This window comes from Atractosteus spatula, chromosome 3 (genome assembly GCF_055471065.1).
Source record: "Atractosteus spatula isolate fAtrSpa1 chromosome 3, fAtrSpa1.hap1, whole genome shotgun sequence".
NCBI classification, from domain to species: Eukaryota; Metazoa; Chordata; class Actinopteri; order Semionotiformes; family Lepisosteidae; genus Atractosteus; species Atractosteus spatula.
Genome location: NC_142708.1, coordinates 71225737 through 71240523, shown reverse-complemented (window position 1 = coordinate 71240523; position 14787 = coordinate 71225737). Strand labels below are relative to the sequence as shown.

The window sequence follows — 14787 nt, the reverse complement described above, 5'->3', positions numbered from 1 at the left end:
CAGCCCCCCAGCCTCGAGCTCAGGATTCCTATACCGGACAGAGCTTCCTTGCGGCCGGATGCCGTTACTATGGAACCAGTCCGATCCCAGTGAACCTCCTTTCTCGTGTTTTTTAGAAACGAACAACCAGCAGGCACCAGGGAAGCTTTAAAAATGTTTTTTTCAATGATTGTTTTTAAAATTACAACTCAAAACACTGTCAAATGCACTTAATAAAAGACAAGGACGCTCGTTACCCCGTTCAGTTTTTATTTAGTAACGTTTTCAACAAACCTTGAAGCGACGTTCCACAGCCCGACAGAATGAAAGAAAAATCAGACAGTTCAAACTGGCCAAATTTAAACAAAGGAATTACAGAAGTTACAGCCAAACAACGCTTTAAGGGAAATTTCGAAAGGAATGCCTTTGAGCACTGCAGCGAGCTCCACCGTCGGGTGGAGGCTGGTATCCGCAGATACCGGTTTAACAACCGGTCTGGTCTCTCGCCGCTGTGCGCAGCTCGGACGCGCAATCGTGCGTTTCGGCACCGCGGGGCTGCTCCAGCGACGAGAATGTCGTCCCCCGGTTTTTGATTTTCAAAGTGTGGAATCCGCAGACGCTTCCCGCTGCTCATGGGGGACGGTCCCTAAACCGTGCGTCCCCTTTCGCCCTCCGTTTTCCGGGCGGCGCGGCACTTTGCAGCATGACCCTGGATATGAAAGAATCATTTCCCGTCGGAAGGTGGGCCGCTGGCTGGGGTTCGGCTATGTGTGACTTCCGAACGAGCGTCTGCGCCCGCCTTCCGTTTCATTCCCCGGTAACCGTGGTGCTCCGAGCCGGAGGCAGGATCCCCTAGCGACCGGGTGAGTGTTGCGGGCTGTCCGGTCCGGCGCAGGCCCGGCAGGGCGCCGGGTGTCGACGTTACCTGACCGCGGGTCTAAGTGAACTGTTACTCGAGTCATGTGTCATTGCAGAGGGGGGAGGAGGAGTAGGGGGGGTAGCGGCGGCTTAAGTCGCGATTTACACTGCCCGGGGAAACGCAGCAGGACTCGACCTGAGCGTTTACACACACACACACACAAAACAACAACAACAACAACAACAAAAACACGGGCCACGAATCCGCGAAATCTCAGCCCGCGTCGGTGCGGTGACGTTGGCACCTACTGCCCGCTGGCCAGTCTGTCTTGCTGCGGCTACACGACCCGGCTTCATCACACCGTCAAGCCCGTTCCTGGTTGCTCTGTGTCATGGGCATATCCGTGGCCCCGTTTTTCAGCCTTTCTAGTCACTGCGTGTCGCCTATTTTGTAGCGCTCTTCATGGTCAGACTTGTTGGTCTCCTTCGTCGTCAGCTGCTTGCTGGAGCTCCGGCTGACACGGGTGCGAGAGGCGCTGCAGTGCGCTGTAACACCGGTAGAGGGCAGCAGTTCAGAACAGGGGCTTGGGGCTCTGGACTCCGGAGGGCGGTGGGTCCAGCTCCCGGGTGTGACGAGTTACGAAGCTCGTCTGGCTCCAGTAAATGACTTTCAGTGTCAAAGATATTTTCCAGGTGGTTTACCTGCTGCCGGGAGAGTGTACAGCAGTATTCACGCTAGGCTACGATTGATATTTCTTCTGGAAAGAAGAGTGTTTTGGGAGTAAATCGAGGTAAAAGCAGGGTGAGGTGTAGTCAAATACAGTGAAATCATGTAGAAGTACTGTAAAGAGTAGTAGTAGTGGTGTATGGTAAAACCATGGTACAAGTAAAGTGTTATGAAGCAGGGAAGTCATGGTAAAAGCACAGTGAGGTGTAATGAAGCACTGAAATCATGGTAAGAGAACTGCCGAGCACAGTGAAATCACGGTGCAAGAATGGTAAAGCCAGTGCCAAATCCTGAGCCAGCAGATGATCACAGTACATCTTTGTAACAGGCAGGGGTGGGGAAAGTATTATTAATAATAATAATAACAACATCACTTTATTAACCCTTTACAATTTCTTGCATTAGGAATTATCTTTTCACATACCCCAGCTTGCTCTCCATGAGACACACAGACAGCTGTGGTCAGAGCGCAGGGTCAGCCGTTTATACTGCACCCCTGGAGCAGCTGGGGTTAAGGGCCTCACTCAGGGGCCCAACGCAGTAGGATTCCTCTGCGAGCTGGGGGATTTGAACCAGCAACCTTCCAGCCACAGGGGCAGATCCTGAGCCACAGAGCCACCGCTCTGCCCCACATTACGGGAGCAGCACAGGAAGGAATTCTGTGATAACGGGGAGCCCCGCCAGGTGAGGGTGGGGGTTACCCCACGCTTGCAGTGCATTGTGGCCCTGCTGATGTGACAGGTGGGAAGCGAATGGGTGTAACGTGATCACGTTCATCAGATAAGACAGAAACAAGCTGCCCGGCCCCCTGCTCCTGCAGCAGCGCCCCTGCTGGCCACAGCCTGAATCGTGACGGCCTGTTCTTTATCGAACCAGCCGACCGTCTTGTGTCTCTTCAGCCTCCAGGAGCCCTCTCCCCCTGCTCCCCATGGATTTTCCGGGCTATTCCCTGCCCTCGGGCCTGGGGCCGCCCCTGAAGCGGCGCGGAGAGAGGGGTGCGGGGGGGCCCCTGGGGCGGCCGCTGTACTGCGCCTCGGTGGACCGCCGCAAGTCCAAGGTGTGGAACTACTACACGCAGCTGAGCGAGAGCCACGTGGAGTGCAACGTCTGCAAGAAGCAGCTGTCCTTCCACAACAGCACCACCACCATGAGGGAGCACCTGGTCCGCAAGCACAGCATCCGCGACAACGGCCCCGCCCCCGCCCCCCCCGGCGCCGCCCCCGCCGCCGGCAACCACCCCCTCCCCGCCCTCCTGGCCCCGCCCCCTCCCGCCCCCTTCCTGCCCGGCCCGGGCGGGGCTGGGGGGCCGGCGCTGGTGGTGGTCAAGGAGGAAACGCAGGAGGCGGAGGTCTCGCCTGAGGGCGGGGAGAGCAAGAGAGCGCGGCTGTCCGGCTCCGCCGCTGCCGGCGGTGGGGGGGCCGGGGCAGGTGGGGTGACCCCGGCCAGCGCCCCGGAGCCGGAGCCCCCCAGCCGCTCGCTGCTGTCCGGGCTCTTCTACCCGGAGGCCAGCGGCGGCGGGGGGGGCGCGCGGGGCTGCAGCAGCAAGCGCGCGGGGCTGCTGACGGACCTGATCCTGGAGATGGTGTTCCGGGACCTGCAGCCGCTGTCCCTGGTGGAGGAGCGCGGCTTCCGGCTGCTGCTGGGCTGCCTGGAGCCGCAGTACCCGGCGCCCTCGCCCTCGCAGCTGGGCAGCCTGCTGTGGCACCGCTACCACGCCCTCAAGCAGCACCTGGAGCAGCACCTGAGCGCCAGCCTGCCCCCCCGCGGCCTGACGCTGTGCGCCGAGCGCTGGAGATCGCTGGGCGCGGGCGGGGGCGGCGGCCGCCTCTACCTGACCGTCAGCGCGCACTTCGTGGACCGGGACTGGCGCCTGGCCCGCTGCGTGCTGGAGACCCGGCCCGTGCCCGAGCTCGCGGAGGGCGCGCCGGAGACCCAGCTGGGGGTGGCGCTGCGGTCGGTGCTCTCCGAGTTCCGCCTGCCGGAGAGCGCCGTCTCCTGCGTCGTGCACGACCGCTGCCGGGTGCCCGAGGAGCAGGAGGAGCGCCAGGGCCGGGAGGCCCTGCCCGCGGGCTGGGCGGCGCTGTGCTGCGCCGGGGAGGCCCTGAAGCTGTGCGTGCAGGAGGGCCTCTCCACCGAGCCCGTGCGCCAGGCCCTGGCGGCCGCCCGGGCCATTGTGTCCCACTTCCAGCACGACGCGCGCGCCGCCGCCGCCCTCAACCCCAAGGCCGGGGCGCGGCTGGTGCTGGACGAGCCGGGCCGCTGGGCCACGGCGCTGGAGATGTGCGAGAGCCTGCTGGAGCTCAAGTGGGTGGTCAGCTCCGTGCTGGAGGAGCAGAAGGCGCCGCCCAACCTGGCGGACCACCAGTGGCGCCTCCTGCAGGAGCTCGCGCCGGTGCTGAGGACGGTGCGCATCGCGGCCGCCTTCCTGAGCGAGGACGCCAATGCGGCGGTCTCCGCGCTCATGCCCTGCCTGCACGGCGTGGCCCGGCTGCTGGGCCAGCGCATGGCGGAGAGCGGCTGTGCCGCGGCCCAGGGGGTGATGGGAAGGGTGCGGGCGCAGATGGAGAGGCGCTGGCAGCTGGGGGAGGAGGAGGCCCTTCTGGGGAGCCCGGCCGTCCTGGCCTCCTTCCTGGACCCCCGCTTCAAGGAGCTGCGCTTCCTGAGCCCCGACGCTCGCAGCAAGCTGCACAACCGGGTCAAGGAGCTCCTGTCCGCACAGAGCTACTCCGAGGAGGAGGAGAGGGAGAGCGGGAGAGGAGCGGGAACGGGGGAGGTGGAGAGGGAGGGCTCGGGGCTGGAGCTGGGGATAGGCCTGGGGATGGGCGGCACGCTCTCGGCCTCCACAGCGCCCCCGCTGGACTCCCCCATGTCTTGCGGCTCTGGGGAGGAGAGCGACCTCATTGTGCTACAGCAGCAGCAGCAGCAGCAGGGGGGCGGAGCCCAGGTGGCCATGGCGACGTCACCCCAGGTTACCGACAAGCCGCTAGGACTGGGCGGGGCCGTGGGCGGCTCTGGGAGAGTCCCCAGCGTTTCGGGGCGCACGAGTGCCGGCAAGGGGGAGCTCCCGGCGCCCGCTGCCCGTGACAGGACGAGCCCGGAGCCCCAGAGCATGTACGACCTCCTCCTGGGCGAGGACCCCACCGAGAGGATGCCCGAGATCCACCAGCAGCTGGAGAACTACATCGCCGAGCCCCTGTGCAAGCGCAGCCTGTCGCCGCTGGACTGGTGGCGGGCCAAGGAGCACCGCTTCCCTGCCGTGGCCCGGCTGGCCCGCCAGTACCTGGCCATCCCCGCCACCGCCCCACCCGCCGACCGGGCCTTCGCTCCCCGCGAGACCCCGGCGGCCCAGCGCCGCGCCACGCTGGGCCCCCAGCACCTCGACCACATCCTCTTCCTGCACCAGAACTGTGACTACCTGGAGCGCCTGAGGGGCGGTGCCGCGGGCCGGCGGGAGCCTGCCGTCAGCAGCACGCTGGCCGCCCGCGCCGCGGCCAACCCGCAGGCCCGCGAGAGCCTCTACCAGAGCCTGGTGTCCTACGAGAACCGGGCCTGGCTGGCCGGGGAGGAGCCCTGACCCCGAGCAGGGGGCTGGTTTCTCTGGAGCCATGTCCTCGGCTGGGCTCGGGGAGAGAGGCGTCTGACCCGGTACGCAGCTGGGTGGCCCCTCACAGTGACTCGCTTGAACCCTGATCCTGATGCACTGCCCTGGGGTGCGGTTTTCCCCCGCAGGCTGCCACGTCACTCTGGCAGTACCAGGGCTCAGAAAGACGCGCTGCACATCGGCGCAGGCACTGCCATCTTCCTCCTGCTGCCTCTAGGGGGCGTCTGAATTCTCACCGAGAAAGACAGAGCACCCTGAGCGCCTTTCAGGAGTCTGAGGGGACTTTAAATGACTGTACAGAGCCAGTCTATTGTGTAAAACACATATTTATGTATGTAAATACACTAATCGGTCACTGTACATAAAAGCAAATCATTGGATATTTTAAAGGTCTTTGTACATGTATTTGTACAAGTGGTTGACATAAACTTTATATCCTGTGTGCCTGCTGAAGAAATATGTTGTGATCCAGGTGTTTGCAGCCAGTCACCCTGAGAAACCGGCTGTTTGGTGAACAAAGGTGTTTTGGGGAAAGCAGTCTGCATCAGATAACTCCTTCCTATCTTAGGAATGCGTAATGTTCGCGATTACTCTTGCAGTGCCCAGTTTTCCCCTTGTGGAAGGAGGGGGGTGAGGGGGCTCATGAGGGGTAACTAAACAGTCCTTTTTCGATGACCCTTTAGATGGAACTCGAAATGGGAAGTAACTTGGCCAATGAGGAGCTGCTCCTCGCTGTCGTGGCAGGTAATGTAGACCTGGGCTGAAATATCACAGTTCCTGCTCACACATTTCTGGCTGGAACAGCAGGCCAGCTCATTGCAGAAGCCCCTCTTAAAGGTGTGGATAAATGCTTGGACTTGGATGGGCAGCAGGCCTTACAGTTCCGTATACAGGGAGAAACAGCACTGGATTACCTGCTTTCAGTCTCGGCAGCAGGTACCGGAACTGTCAGTCTTACAGCTGTGCTAGTACATGTCTTGTGTCCCCCTACAGAGTCCTGGAACTCGCAGAGGGCAAAATGGCTCCATTAGGTAACTACTGCTGCTGCAAAACTAGAGTCGCAATCATCTTAGAGCTCATTATTATTTATTTTGTTAAGAACAGTACAGTAAGAAACAAGAAATTGAACCAAAACGAATCGGCATCAACAAGATTAACAAGATTAGAGCTCTCTGAACCAATGGTGGGTTTAAACATTCATCAAGGCTTTGGAGGTAACAGGCATCTGGAATACAGGAATGAAAAGAGATTTACAACATAGAAAGGTCCTTAAATTCTCAAGGTAAAAAAACAACACGCAGTGGCCTATTCCAGTGGCACACCATGTTCAGTCCCTCTCCCGCTGAGGTGATTGGATCGCCTACTGATCTCTAGAACATCTCTTCCGGTGCCAATCCCGTATCTCTGTTGACACCCTGCAGTTCCTGTCCCCTGAATCGCTGTGGTTACTGTGCCCGGCTGGGGGCGATGGCGAGGGTCTCTCGCTGCCACGGGCTGTGAGCGTGTACTCGACACCGCTGGAACTGCGGCAAAACTCTGCAGCTGCTGCAGAACTGCAAGAAACTAGAGAGTCAACCTGTCCCAGAATCCACCAGCAGCTCAGCACTTCCATGAAACCTGGAGATAGTCATTTATTTCGATCTTTTATTCTGTGCATTTTTAGCTATCCGGGTTTTTGGTCTCTTTTTGTCTTTTGTTAATTTATATAGCCACATATTTCCAGACTCCCTTGATCAAATGCTCACCAGGTCTGGTTGGTGAAATGAACAACCTGATCAATATGACTGCTCACAGAGAGCTTGTGTGAACTATTCAGGCGCTGCATGAAGTAACAAGCCTACACGACAAATAGATTTCTGGGTGGTAGCAAAGAATTACAACACAGCCCCAAAAGATTGAGAGCCAAATTCCACACTTCTGTTTTTAACGCAACAAACTATTTGGTTTTTTAAGGAAATTGGTGGTTTTTATTTATTTCACTTTTAGGGTGTTGTTAAAAAGATGTTGTTTTATGGAAACTGCCAGCGCTGGCAGAGCAAGTACTTTGGAAAGGCACTGCAGGCTGTGTTGTGTGGACAATGCCAGAAGTTGTATGCTCTTTAAAACCGGGAAAAGTGTCTTGGAGATTCATGGGCATATACCAGATATCTGGTCTTCCGGAGTTCTGTCTTCCCTGCATTACAACTGGTTTACACTAACAGTAGAACTGGGCAGCAATATCATTTCCAAATACAAATGTAGGGTGTTTTAAAAAGGACTAATCCTCTTCCTACAAAAACAGAGCTGCCTATTTTTTTAAATACATCTCCCCTTGCCCTCCTACCCGTCTGGCAACCTCCAGGTCTCCAGGCGTCAGTCTGTCAAGATTACTGCTGTGATTCTCTCCACGGTGCTGGGAAGGGGGGTAAGGACCTGTGCGTGTACACCTCCGAAACTAGCTTTCCACCAAGGCCTTTGCCTTGCCCTCGACAGGGAGGGCCCCCCTGATTCTTCAGGGCTGCCAGCGAGGGGCACCCCACCCCCGCCAACTGGCGCTGTCTCCCCTGTAAGGCTCCGACAGAAGGCATCAGAGGCCGGAGTGCACAGGTCCTCTCCATACTGCGTGTGCCCGCCTTGCAGTTTGGTTTGGAGCTGTTAAATGCCAAGGGGTTGCTGGGTAGACTCTGATGGCTGTTTCCAGTAATTCCAAGGAAGAATGAAAGATTAGCTTTCAGTGGCATCATCCAGAGTGCTGCAGAGAGCTGTATGAAGAGTGCGGGCAACTCACAGGAAGAAGGGGCTCCATGTGACATCTGAGCTGGGACTGAGCCCTGCCTCCTCCTCCTCTTCCTCCTGGTCGTGGTTAATCCAGCTGTTCCAAGAAGGCGACACACTATCCTGCTGCTGCTGAACCTGCAGGTGAGAACTCCGGCTCTTGATGTTTCCAGTGTCACTGAGAGAGGAAGAGAGGCTCAGGTAAATACAAAGTGTGAGGGTACAGGGAAATGAGGGTTACAGTACTGCACTGAGGAGAGGGGTAAATGCACAGTGCACCTTGAAGAAGACAGCTCAGAGAGAGTTCAGTACACGCTGCAGAAAAACAGCAGCACCTGGTTAATACAAAGAGACAGGGTAAAAGGTTAGGTAAACTCAGAGCAGTTGCTTCACAGAAAGATGTTAATACAAAAAAAGCTTACTACACAAAGCAAGAGATTAATAAGAATAAAGGTAAATACAGAATAATGCTCCTACAGATGCACAAATACCAAAAGACAGTGGAGCACTTCATACATAACTTGCTTGAAAGAGGTTAATGTACAGATCAGACCATTCAGTTGCTTTTTACACGTGGTGACAAGCAGGTGAGCTTTTACAAATGCACCCCTTTCTTAAGATGCCTCCTTGCCACTGGCCAGGGGTCAATATCTCATCTTGCTTCTCAGTGGAGTGGCGGTGCTACAGCCCGTGGCACTAACAGCAGAAACAGTTACACGGGCTTTCACAGCTGGCCAGCACTCCCTGTGACCCAGGGACCCTCCATAGCTCACTGTCCGAGACGCTGTGCGGAGAGAAGCAGGAGTGGGAGCTCCGACAGCTTTGCTCACATGTCACACGCATTGCAGGGGTGCTTCCTAGCGCCCCCCGCAGCAGGCCGGCTCCCTGGCAGCCTGCACTGTCTTTCCATGCTCTTCTGGGGGTTCCCTGTTCCCCCTCCTCCTGGTTTCTGGGGGCTGCATGGGGACTCCGTCCTCTGCAAGAGTGGCGATAGGTGATGCTTTGGGTAACTGTTTTATTTTTCATTATTTACAGATGTTCAGCCTGTACAGTGTACTTCATGTACTGCATGTGTGAAGAAATCTTAATGACCACTCCAAGAGACAAGGAGTACATAGCAGAATATTACCAGGCTAAACTATAAATACAAGATGTCAGACATTCCTTTCCAGCATTCTTTGCTTGCTCAAGCAATATGACACAGACTGGACCAGTGGTCTCTGGACTGTAGGGTTACACTATGACACAGACTGGACCAGTGATCTCTGGACTACAGGGTTACAATAGGACACAGACTGGACCAGTGATCTCTGGACTGTAGGGTTACAATATGACACAGACTGGACCAGTGATCTCTGGACTGTAGGGTTACAATATGACACAGACTGGACCAGTGATCTCTGGACTGTAGGGTTACAATATGACACAGACTGGACCAGTGATCTCTGGACTATAGGGTTACAATATGACACAGACTGGACCAGTGATCTCTGGACTACAGGGTTACAATAGGACACAGACTGGACCAGTGATCTCTGGACTGTAGGGTTACAATATGACACAGACTGGACCAGTGATCTCTGGACTGTAGGGTTACAATATGACACAGACTGGACCAGTGATCTCTGGACTGTAGGGTTACAATATGACACAGACTGGACCAGTGATCTCTGGACTATAGGGTTACAATATGACACAGACTGGACCAGTGATCTCTGGACTACAGGGTTACAATAGGACACAGACTGGACCGGTGATCTCTGGACTGTAGGGTTACAATATGACACAGACTGGACCAGTGATCTCTGGACTGTAGGGTTACAATACGACACAGACTGGACCAGTGATCTCTGGACTACAAGGCCCAGCCTGCGATCTAAAAGAATGTCTTCAAAGTTTGAGACAATTCAGAGCATGGGGTCTGCAATAATTTAAAATTTAAACCGTGGTCATTATTCATTTAAAAGGTCTAGGTATAGAAGTATGCACGCTCACAGAGTAGCCCTGCTGTCGCTGGGCTTCTCGGCTGCGCCGCTTGAATTTCTTCTTTTTCTTCATGGTGTAGTAATACTCCACGCACTGAGGCACCGACTTACTCTTCAGCTGAAACACACAGGACAGTCAAACGCTTAGAACGTTAGCCGGAGTGTCTGAGACATCGTGTGGTCACAGCCACACTGTGGAGCAGTGATCCAGATATGACCACGTATTAATGACACCAGGTCACATGGACAGTGCCAGAGGACACCCAACAGCTTACTGCAGCTGTGTACTATGTCCTTACACTCTGGCAGATTACTAATGACACACTGCTGACACAAGCAGCACTCGTGGAGGTATGGGAGAGACCCACAGTGCCACCAACATCACACATCCCTGCTGTACCTGCACTGATATACTCATGCTGACACAAAGACAGACACAACCACACACTGTCTCACATCAACAGGTCAGTGACCAGCTGCCTGCACACTGTACACAATAAGACAAACCCTCCCTCACAGTGACACACACACAATGGCCCAGTGCCCAGCTGCCTACACACTGTACACAATAAGACAAACCCTCCCTCACAGTGACACACACACAATGGCCCAGTGCCCAGCTGCCTACACACTGTACACAATAAGACAAACCCTCCCTCACAATGACACACACACACAATGGCCCAGTGCCCAGCTGCCTGCACACTGTACACAATAAGACAAACCCTCCCTCACAGTGACACACACACAATGGCCCAGTGCCCAGCTGCCTGCACACTGTACACAATAAGACAAACCCTCCCTCACAATGACACACACACAATGGCCCAGTGCCCAGCTGCCTGCACACTGTACACAATAAGACAAACCCTCCCTCACAGTGACACACACACAATGGCCCAGTGCCCAGCTGCCTGCACACTGTACACAATAAGACAAACCCTCCCTCACAATGACACACACACAATGGCCCAGTGCCCAGCTGCCTACACACTGTACACAATAAGACAAACCCTCCCTCACAATGACACACACACAATGGCCCAGTGCCCAGCTGCCTACACACTGTACACACTGAGACAAACCCTCTCTCACAATGACAAACACACACAACGGCCCAGTGAGCAGCTGCCTGCACACTGTACACACCGAGACAAACCCTCTCTCACAACGACACACACACACACACACACACAACGGCCCAGTGACCAGCCGCATGTACACGCTGGGAGCCTCACCATGCTGTGAATGAGCTGGAACTCCCTGTCGTAGGTGGCCAGAGCCTTGCAGAACAGCTTCTTCTCTCGGGAGCTCCAGTAGTCTGAGCCTGGAGGAACATGGACAAGTCTGGGCCAGCAGGTATCACTTCAACTGTAGGGTGTGTCGTTGTGAAGCACAGCACATCTCAAGAATACACGGTTCATATACTGTAGTACAGATCAGTACAGCTCTGCCTTGACATTTAGAGCTCAACACAGTACAGTGCAGTTCAGACCAATGTGCTTTCCACAGTACCACTGCCAAGCAAGGTCTCATCTGCTACACAGCACTTCATATACTGCGTACACTGACTATTCCACTACTCTACAGTCCAGTGCAGTGTGCCACTGCTATACCTGCATAGTGGTAGTCCCACAGCGGGTGTGAGGGAGAGCGCCGGGCTCCCTGCATCAACAGCAGTTCCACAGCAGTCTGGAAGCACACAAGACACAATCACAATACTGATCACACACAACATGACTGTTCTGAATAGTCAGTCCAGTTTCTGCAATGGATATAAACCAGCTTTTTTTACTGTAAGCTGAAATTCCCTGCCAGGCATTACACTGTTAAGCTTGCAACAGCACAGCTTTTAAATAATGCTAACACTGTGCACCAGGGGTATTATATACCATACACACTGTACACCTGGGGTATATATACTTGTGTACAGTATACCGCATATACTGCACACACTGAGCATCTGGGGTATATATACTGCACACACTGCACACCTGGGGTATACATACTGTATACAGTACACACTTGGATATATATACTGCACACACTGAACATCTGGTATATATATCTTACACACTGCACACCTGGGTATATATATTGCACACACTGAGCATCTGGGGTATATATACTATACACAGTGCACACCTGGGTATATATACTGCACACACTGCACACCTGGGGTATGTACAGTATACTGCACATGTAGTATACACCTGGGTACATACACTGCACACAGTACACACATGGTGTATATATACTGCACACACTGAGCATCTGGGGTACATATAATGTACACACTGCAGACTTGGGGTTTATATACAGCACATGAGGTATATGTAATATATGCACTGCATGCCTTGTATACCTGAGAGATATATATATACACTGTCAACCCTGTACACTTCAGGTGCACACATTCCCCTTCAGATTAATTCATACCCAATGAGAAAGGAACAACAGATTTCCAGACATGATAACTTGACCTGATGGGGAAAAAGGTTATCTTTGTAGCACACGACGTATATAAAGAGAACATAAAAATTTATTCACACCACTGTAAACCTCCTCTGGCAGGGTTTTCACTCAGAAGACACCTCCTGTTGGGAGCTATAAGGCTTTGACTTTTTTGTGAACAGTTCCGAGTTCAAGCCATGAAGTTCCAGACCTCCTGAGGTCTGGAGGTTGAGATGTCCAGTGGAGAATTTTGATTTTGTGCAACCGTGTGCTTTAGATCACTGTCCACTATTGGCCGAGCTTGAGCTGCTCGGCAGAAGGCAGCAGCTGTTTGGCGATAGTGTTCTGGTATATTTTGGGAATTCATGATTCCCCTGTCTTGACAAGGGTTCCAGGATCTGCAGCTGCAAAACAAACCCAAAACAAAAAAGGCTCTCCACAATGTTTTCTCAACATGAGTTTCTCCTTTTTTTAGAATCAACCCTGGAGAATCATTTCTAAAAAGCACACTTTTCCCTTCAGTTGAATGTAAGACATGGTTCCGATTCAGACAATTTAGCCTCATGTAGACTCCAAGTTGCCTCCTTCTGTCATCCACCCTCCAAAGAAGCTTCTTCCTTGCAGACTGGCCACAAATCCCATATTCACACAAGATTAATCTTATAGCCTTATTGTGCAGGTCGATGACTTTTATTCTAAGACACACTACCCAATGAACAGCTCATTCTGTTGTATGATGTTTCTGTTCCTATTTTATCCGTGCTATGAACAAGTCTGGAGGGCACAGTATGCATGCTGATCACCTGGGTTATATGTGCCACACATACAGCAATACATGGGGTAAATATAGGCTGTGACTGTACTTACCAGGATGTTCCCTTGTGCCTCGTTCAGACAGTGGAGTGCCAGCTCTGTATTAGTGCCCCCTCCTGGCATCGCACTGCAACAACACAACTCCAAGAACTCCGTCACTGAGACACAAAGAGACAGAAACACAGTCAGACAGTGCAGCCTCACACTGTGGAGATCAATGTCATAGTATAAGGACTGTAGTGCAGCATCCAGTCCAGCATGGGCTGGTGAATTCAGCGCCGATGATGAGAAAGAAGGATACACCTGATGTGATATCAGGGATTCTGAAAATAGCAAAAAGCTACAGTAGGTTCCTGGAGAACACGTTTCAGTGTAGATCGGCGGTGGACAGCTGAGGGTACTATTCATCTACGATGTCCAATAGACAGGATTGAGGCAAGCCACAGACACAAACAGGGCACACTGTGAGTCGATGTAGCGCCCCATGTCCATGGAGGTGCTTCCACTACTGCACACCACAGAGCAGTCTGGGAAGGCCATCTAACTGTACACTGGGCAGGCCTGAAGAGAAGCTCAAAGGCAGGATCACAGGACAGGATTCTCTGGGCAAAGAGGTGAGCCTCACTCCTGCGCTGTGTGTCTGTGTGTGTAGCACTCAGATCACCAGTCCTGTACAGTGTCTGTGTGTGTAGCACTCAGATCACCAGTCCTGCACAGTGTCTGTGTGTGTAGCACTCAAGAGCCTCACCCCTGCAGTGTCTGTGTGTGTAGCACTCAGATCACCAGTCCTGCACAGTGTCTGTGTGTGTAGCACTCAGATCACCAGTCCTGCACAGTGTCTGTGTGTGTAGCACTCAGAGCCTCACTACTGCACAGAGGTGAGCCTCACTCTGTATCTCTTACTGTTCAGATATTAATATATGTGTGAAGTAACTCCTGAAAAAAGGCATTATGGGGACTGGCAAGTAAATTATTTTTGTGGGTTGTGTAGAAAATCTATAGGTGTCCAGACACGTTTGGGCCTGCTTCCACTCCCTGTTGAGTTTCCCCTCGGCAGAGCAGAGTCCAAGAGAGACACAAAGGGAGCGGCGTCCCCCCGGACCCTCACCCCGACGCTGCGTGACTGCGTTGTGGGCAATGTCGCCCCAGGGGGTCCAGACCAGCTGGGCGGGGTGCTCCTCCTGCAGCACGAGAAGGGGGCTGCAGAGGGGCGGGATCTCGGCCTGGAAGCGCGCGCCCACGTTGATGCGCCTGAAAGGCAGAGAACGTGAGAAGACCAGCGCTCTCAGAGCTTCACTGCTGCTCCTGTTCCTGCCTGCCTGGCTGGGCTGACAGCTCTACCCAGCTTACACAGCTGGTATGTTACTGGTGTTCGGGTGAAGAGTACAACAGGGGGTCTGAACCCACTGCCTCATACAGTCTGCTCTGCCTCATACAGCCTCAACTCACCATCAGCCCGCCTGCTGGACTCCCAGCACGCATTTCAGAGGGACAGCAGGATTCTTATACTCCTGTTCGTACAATATTAAATATCCTTACTTCCCTTTGGCATCTGCATACGATTTAATCCCATTCAATGGCATTTTCTAAGACGGCCTTCTTCCTTAAGGGCCCAA

The 14787-nt window shown here is 54.0% G+C and overlaps 2 protein-coding genes across 2 annotated transcripts; one reads left to right on the top strand and one right to left on the bottom strand.

Moving 5' to 3' along the window:
* The first annotated feature begins 705 nt into the window (after positions 1-705).
* Positions 706-5622, top strand: zbed4l2 (zinc finger BED-type containing 4-like 2). Its single transcript, XM_088910152.1, has 2 exons — positions 706-842; positions 2464-5622. Exon 2 carries the CDS (start codon positions 2493-2495, stop codon positions 5136-5138), a length of 2646 nt encoding a protein of 881 aa, XP_088766278.1. The 5' UTR covers positions 706-842; positions 2464-2492; the 3' UTR covers positions 5139-5622.
* A 710-nt stretch (positions 5623-6332) lies between these two features.
* Positions 6333-12497, bottom strand: znf541 (zinc finger protein 541). Its single transcript, XM_088912170.1, has 7 exons — positions 12457-12497; positions 11521-11596; positions 11143-11231; positions 9915-10022; positions 8750-8895; positions 7933-8097; positions 6333-6390 (listed from the first exon to the last, which is right to left on the bottom strand). The coding sequence occupies exons 2-7, from the start codon at positions 11573-11575 to the stop codon at positions 6366-6368; spliced, it is 588 nt and encodes a 195-aa protein (XP_088768296.1). The 5' UTR covers positions 11576-11596; positions 12457-12497; the 3' UTR covers positions 6333-6365.
* Between the last annotated feature and the right edge of the window lie 2290 nt (positions 12498-14787).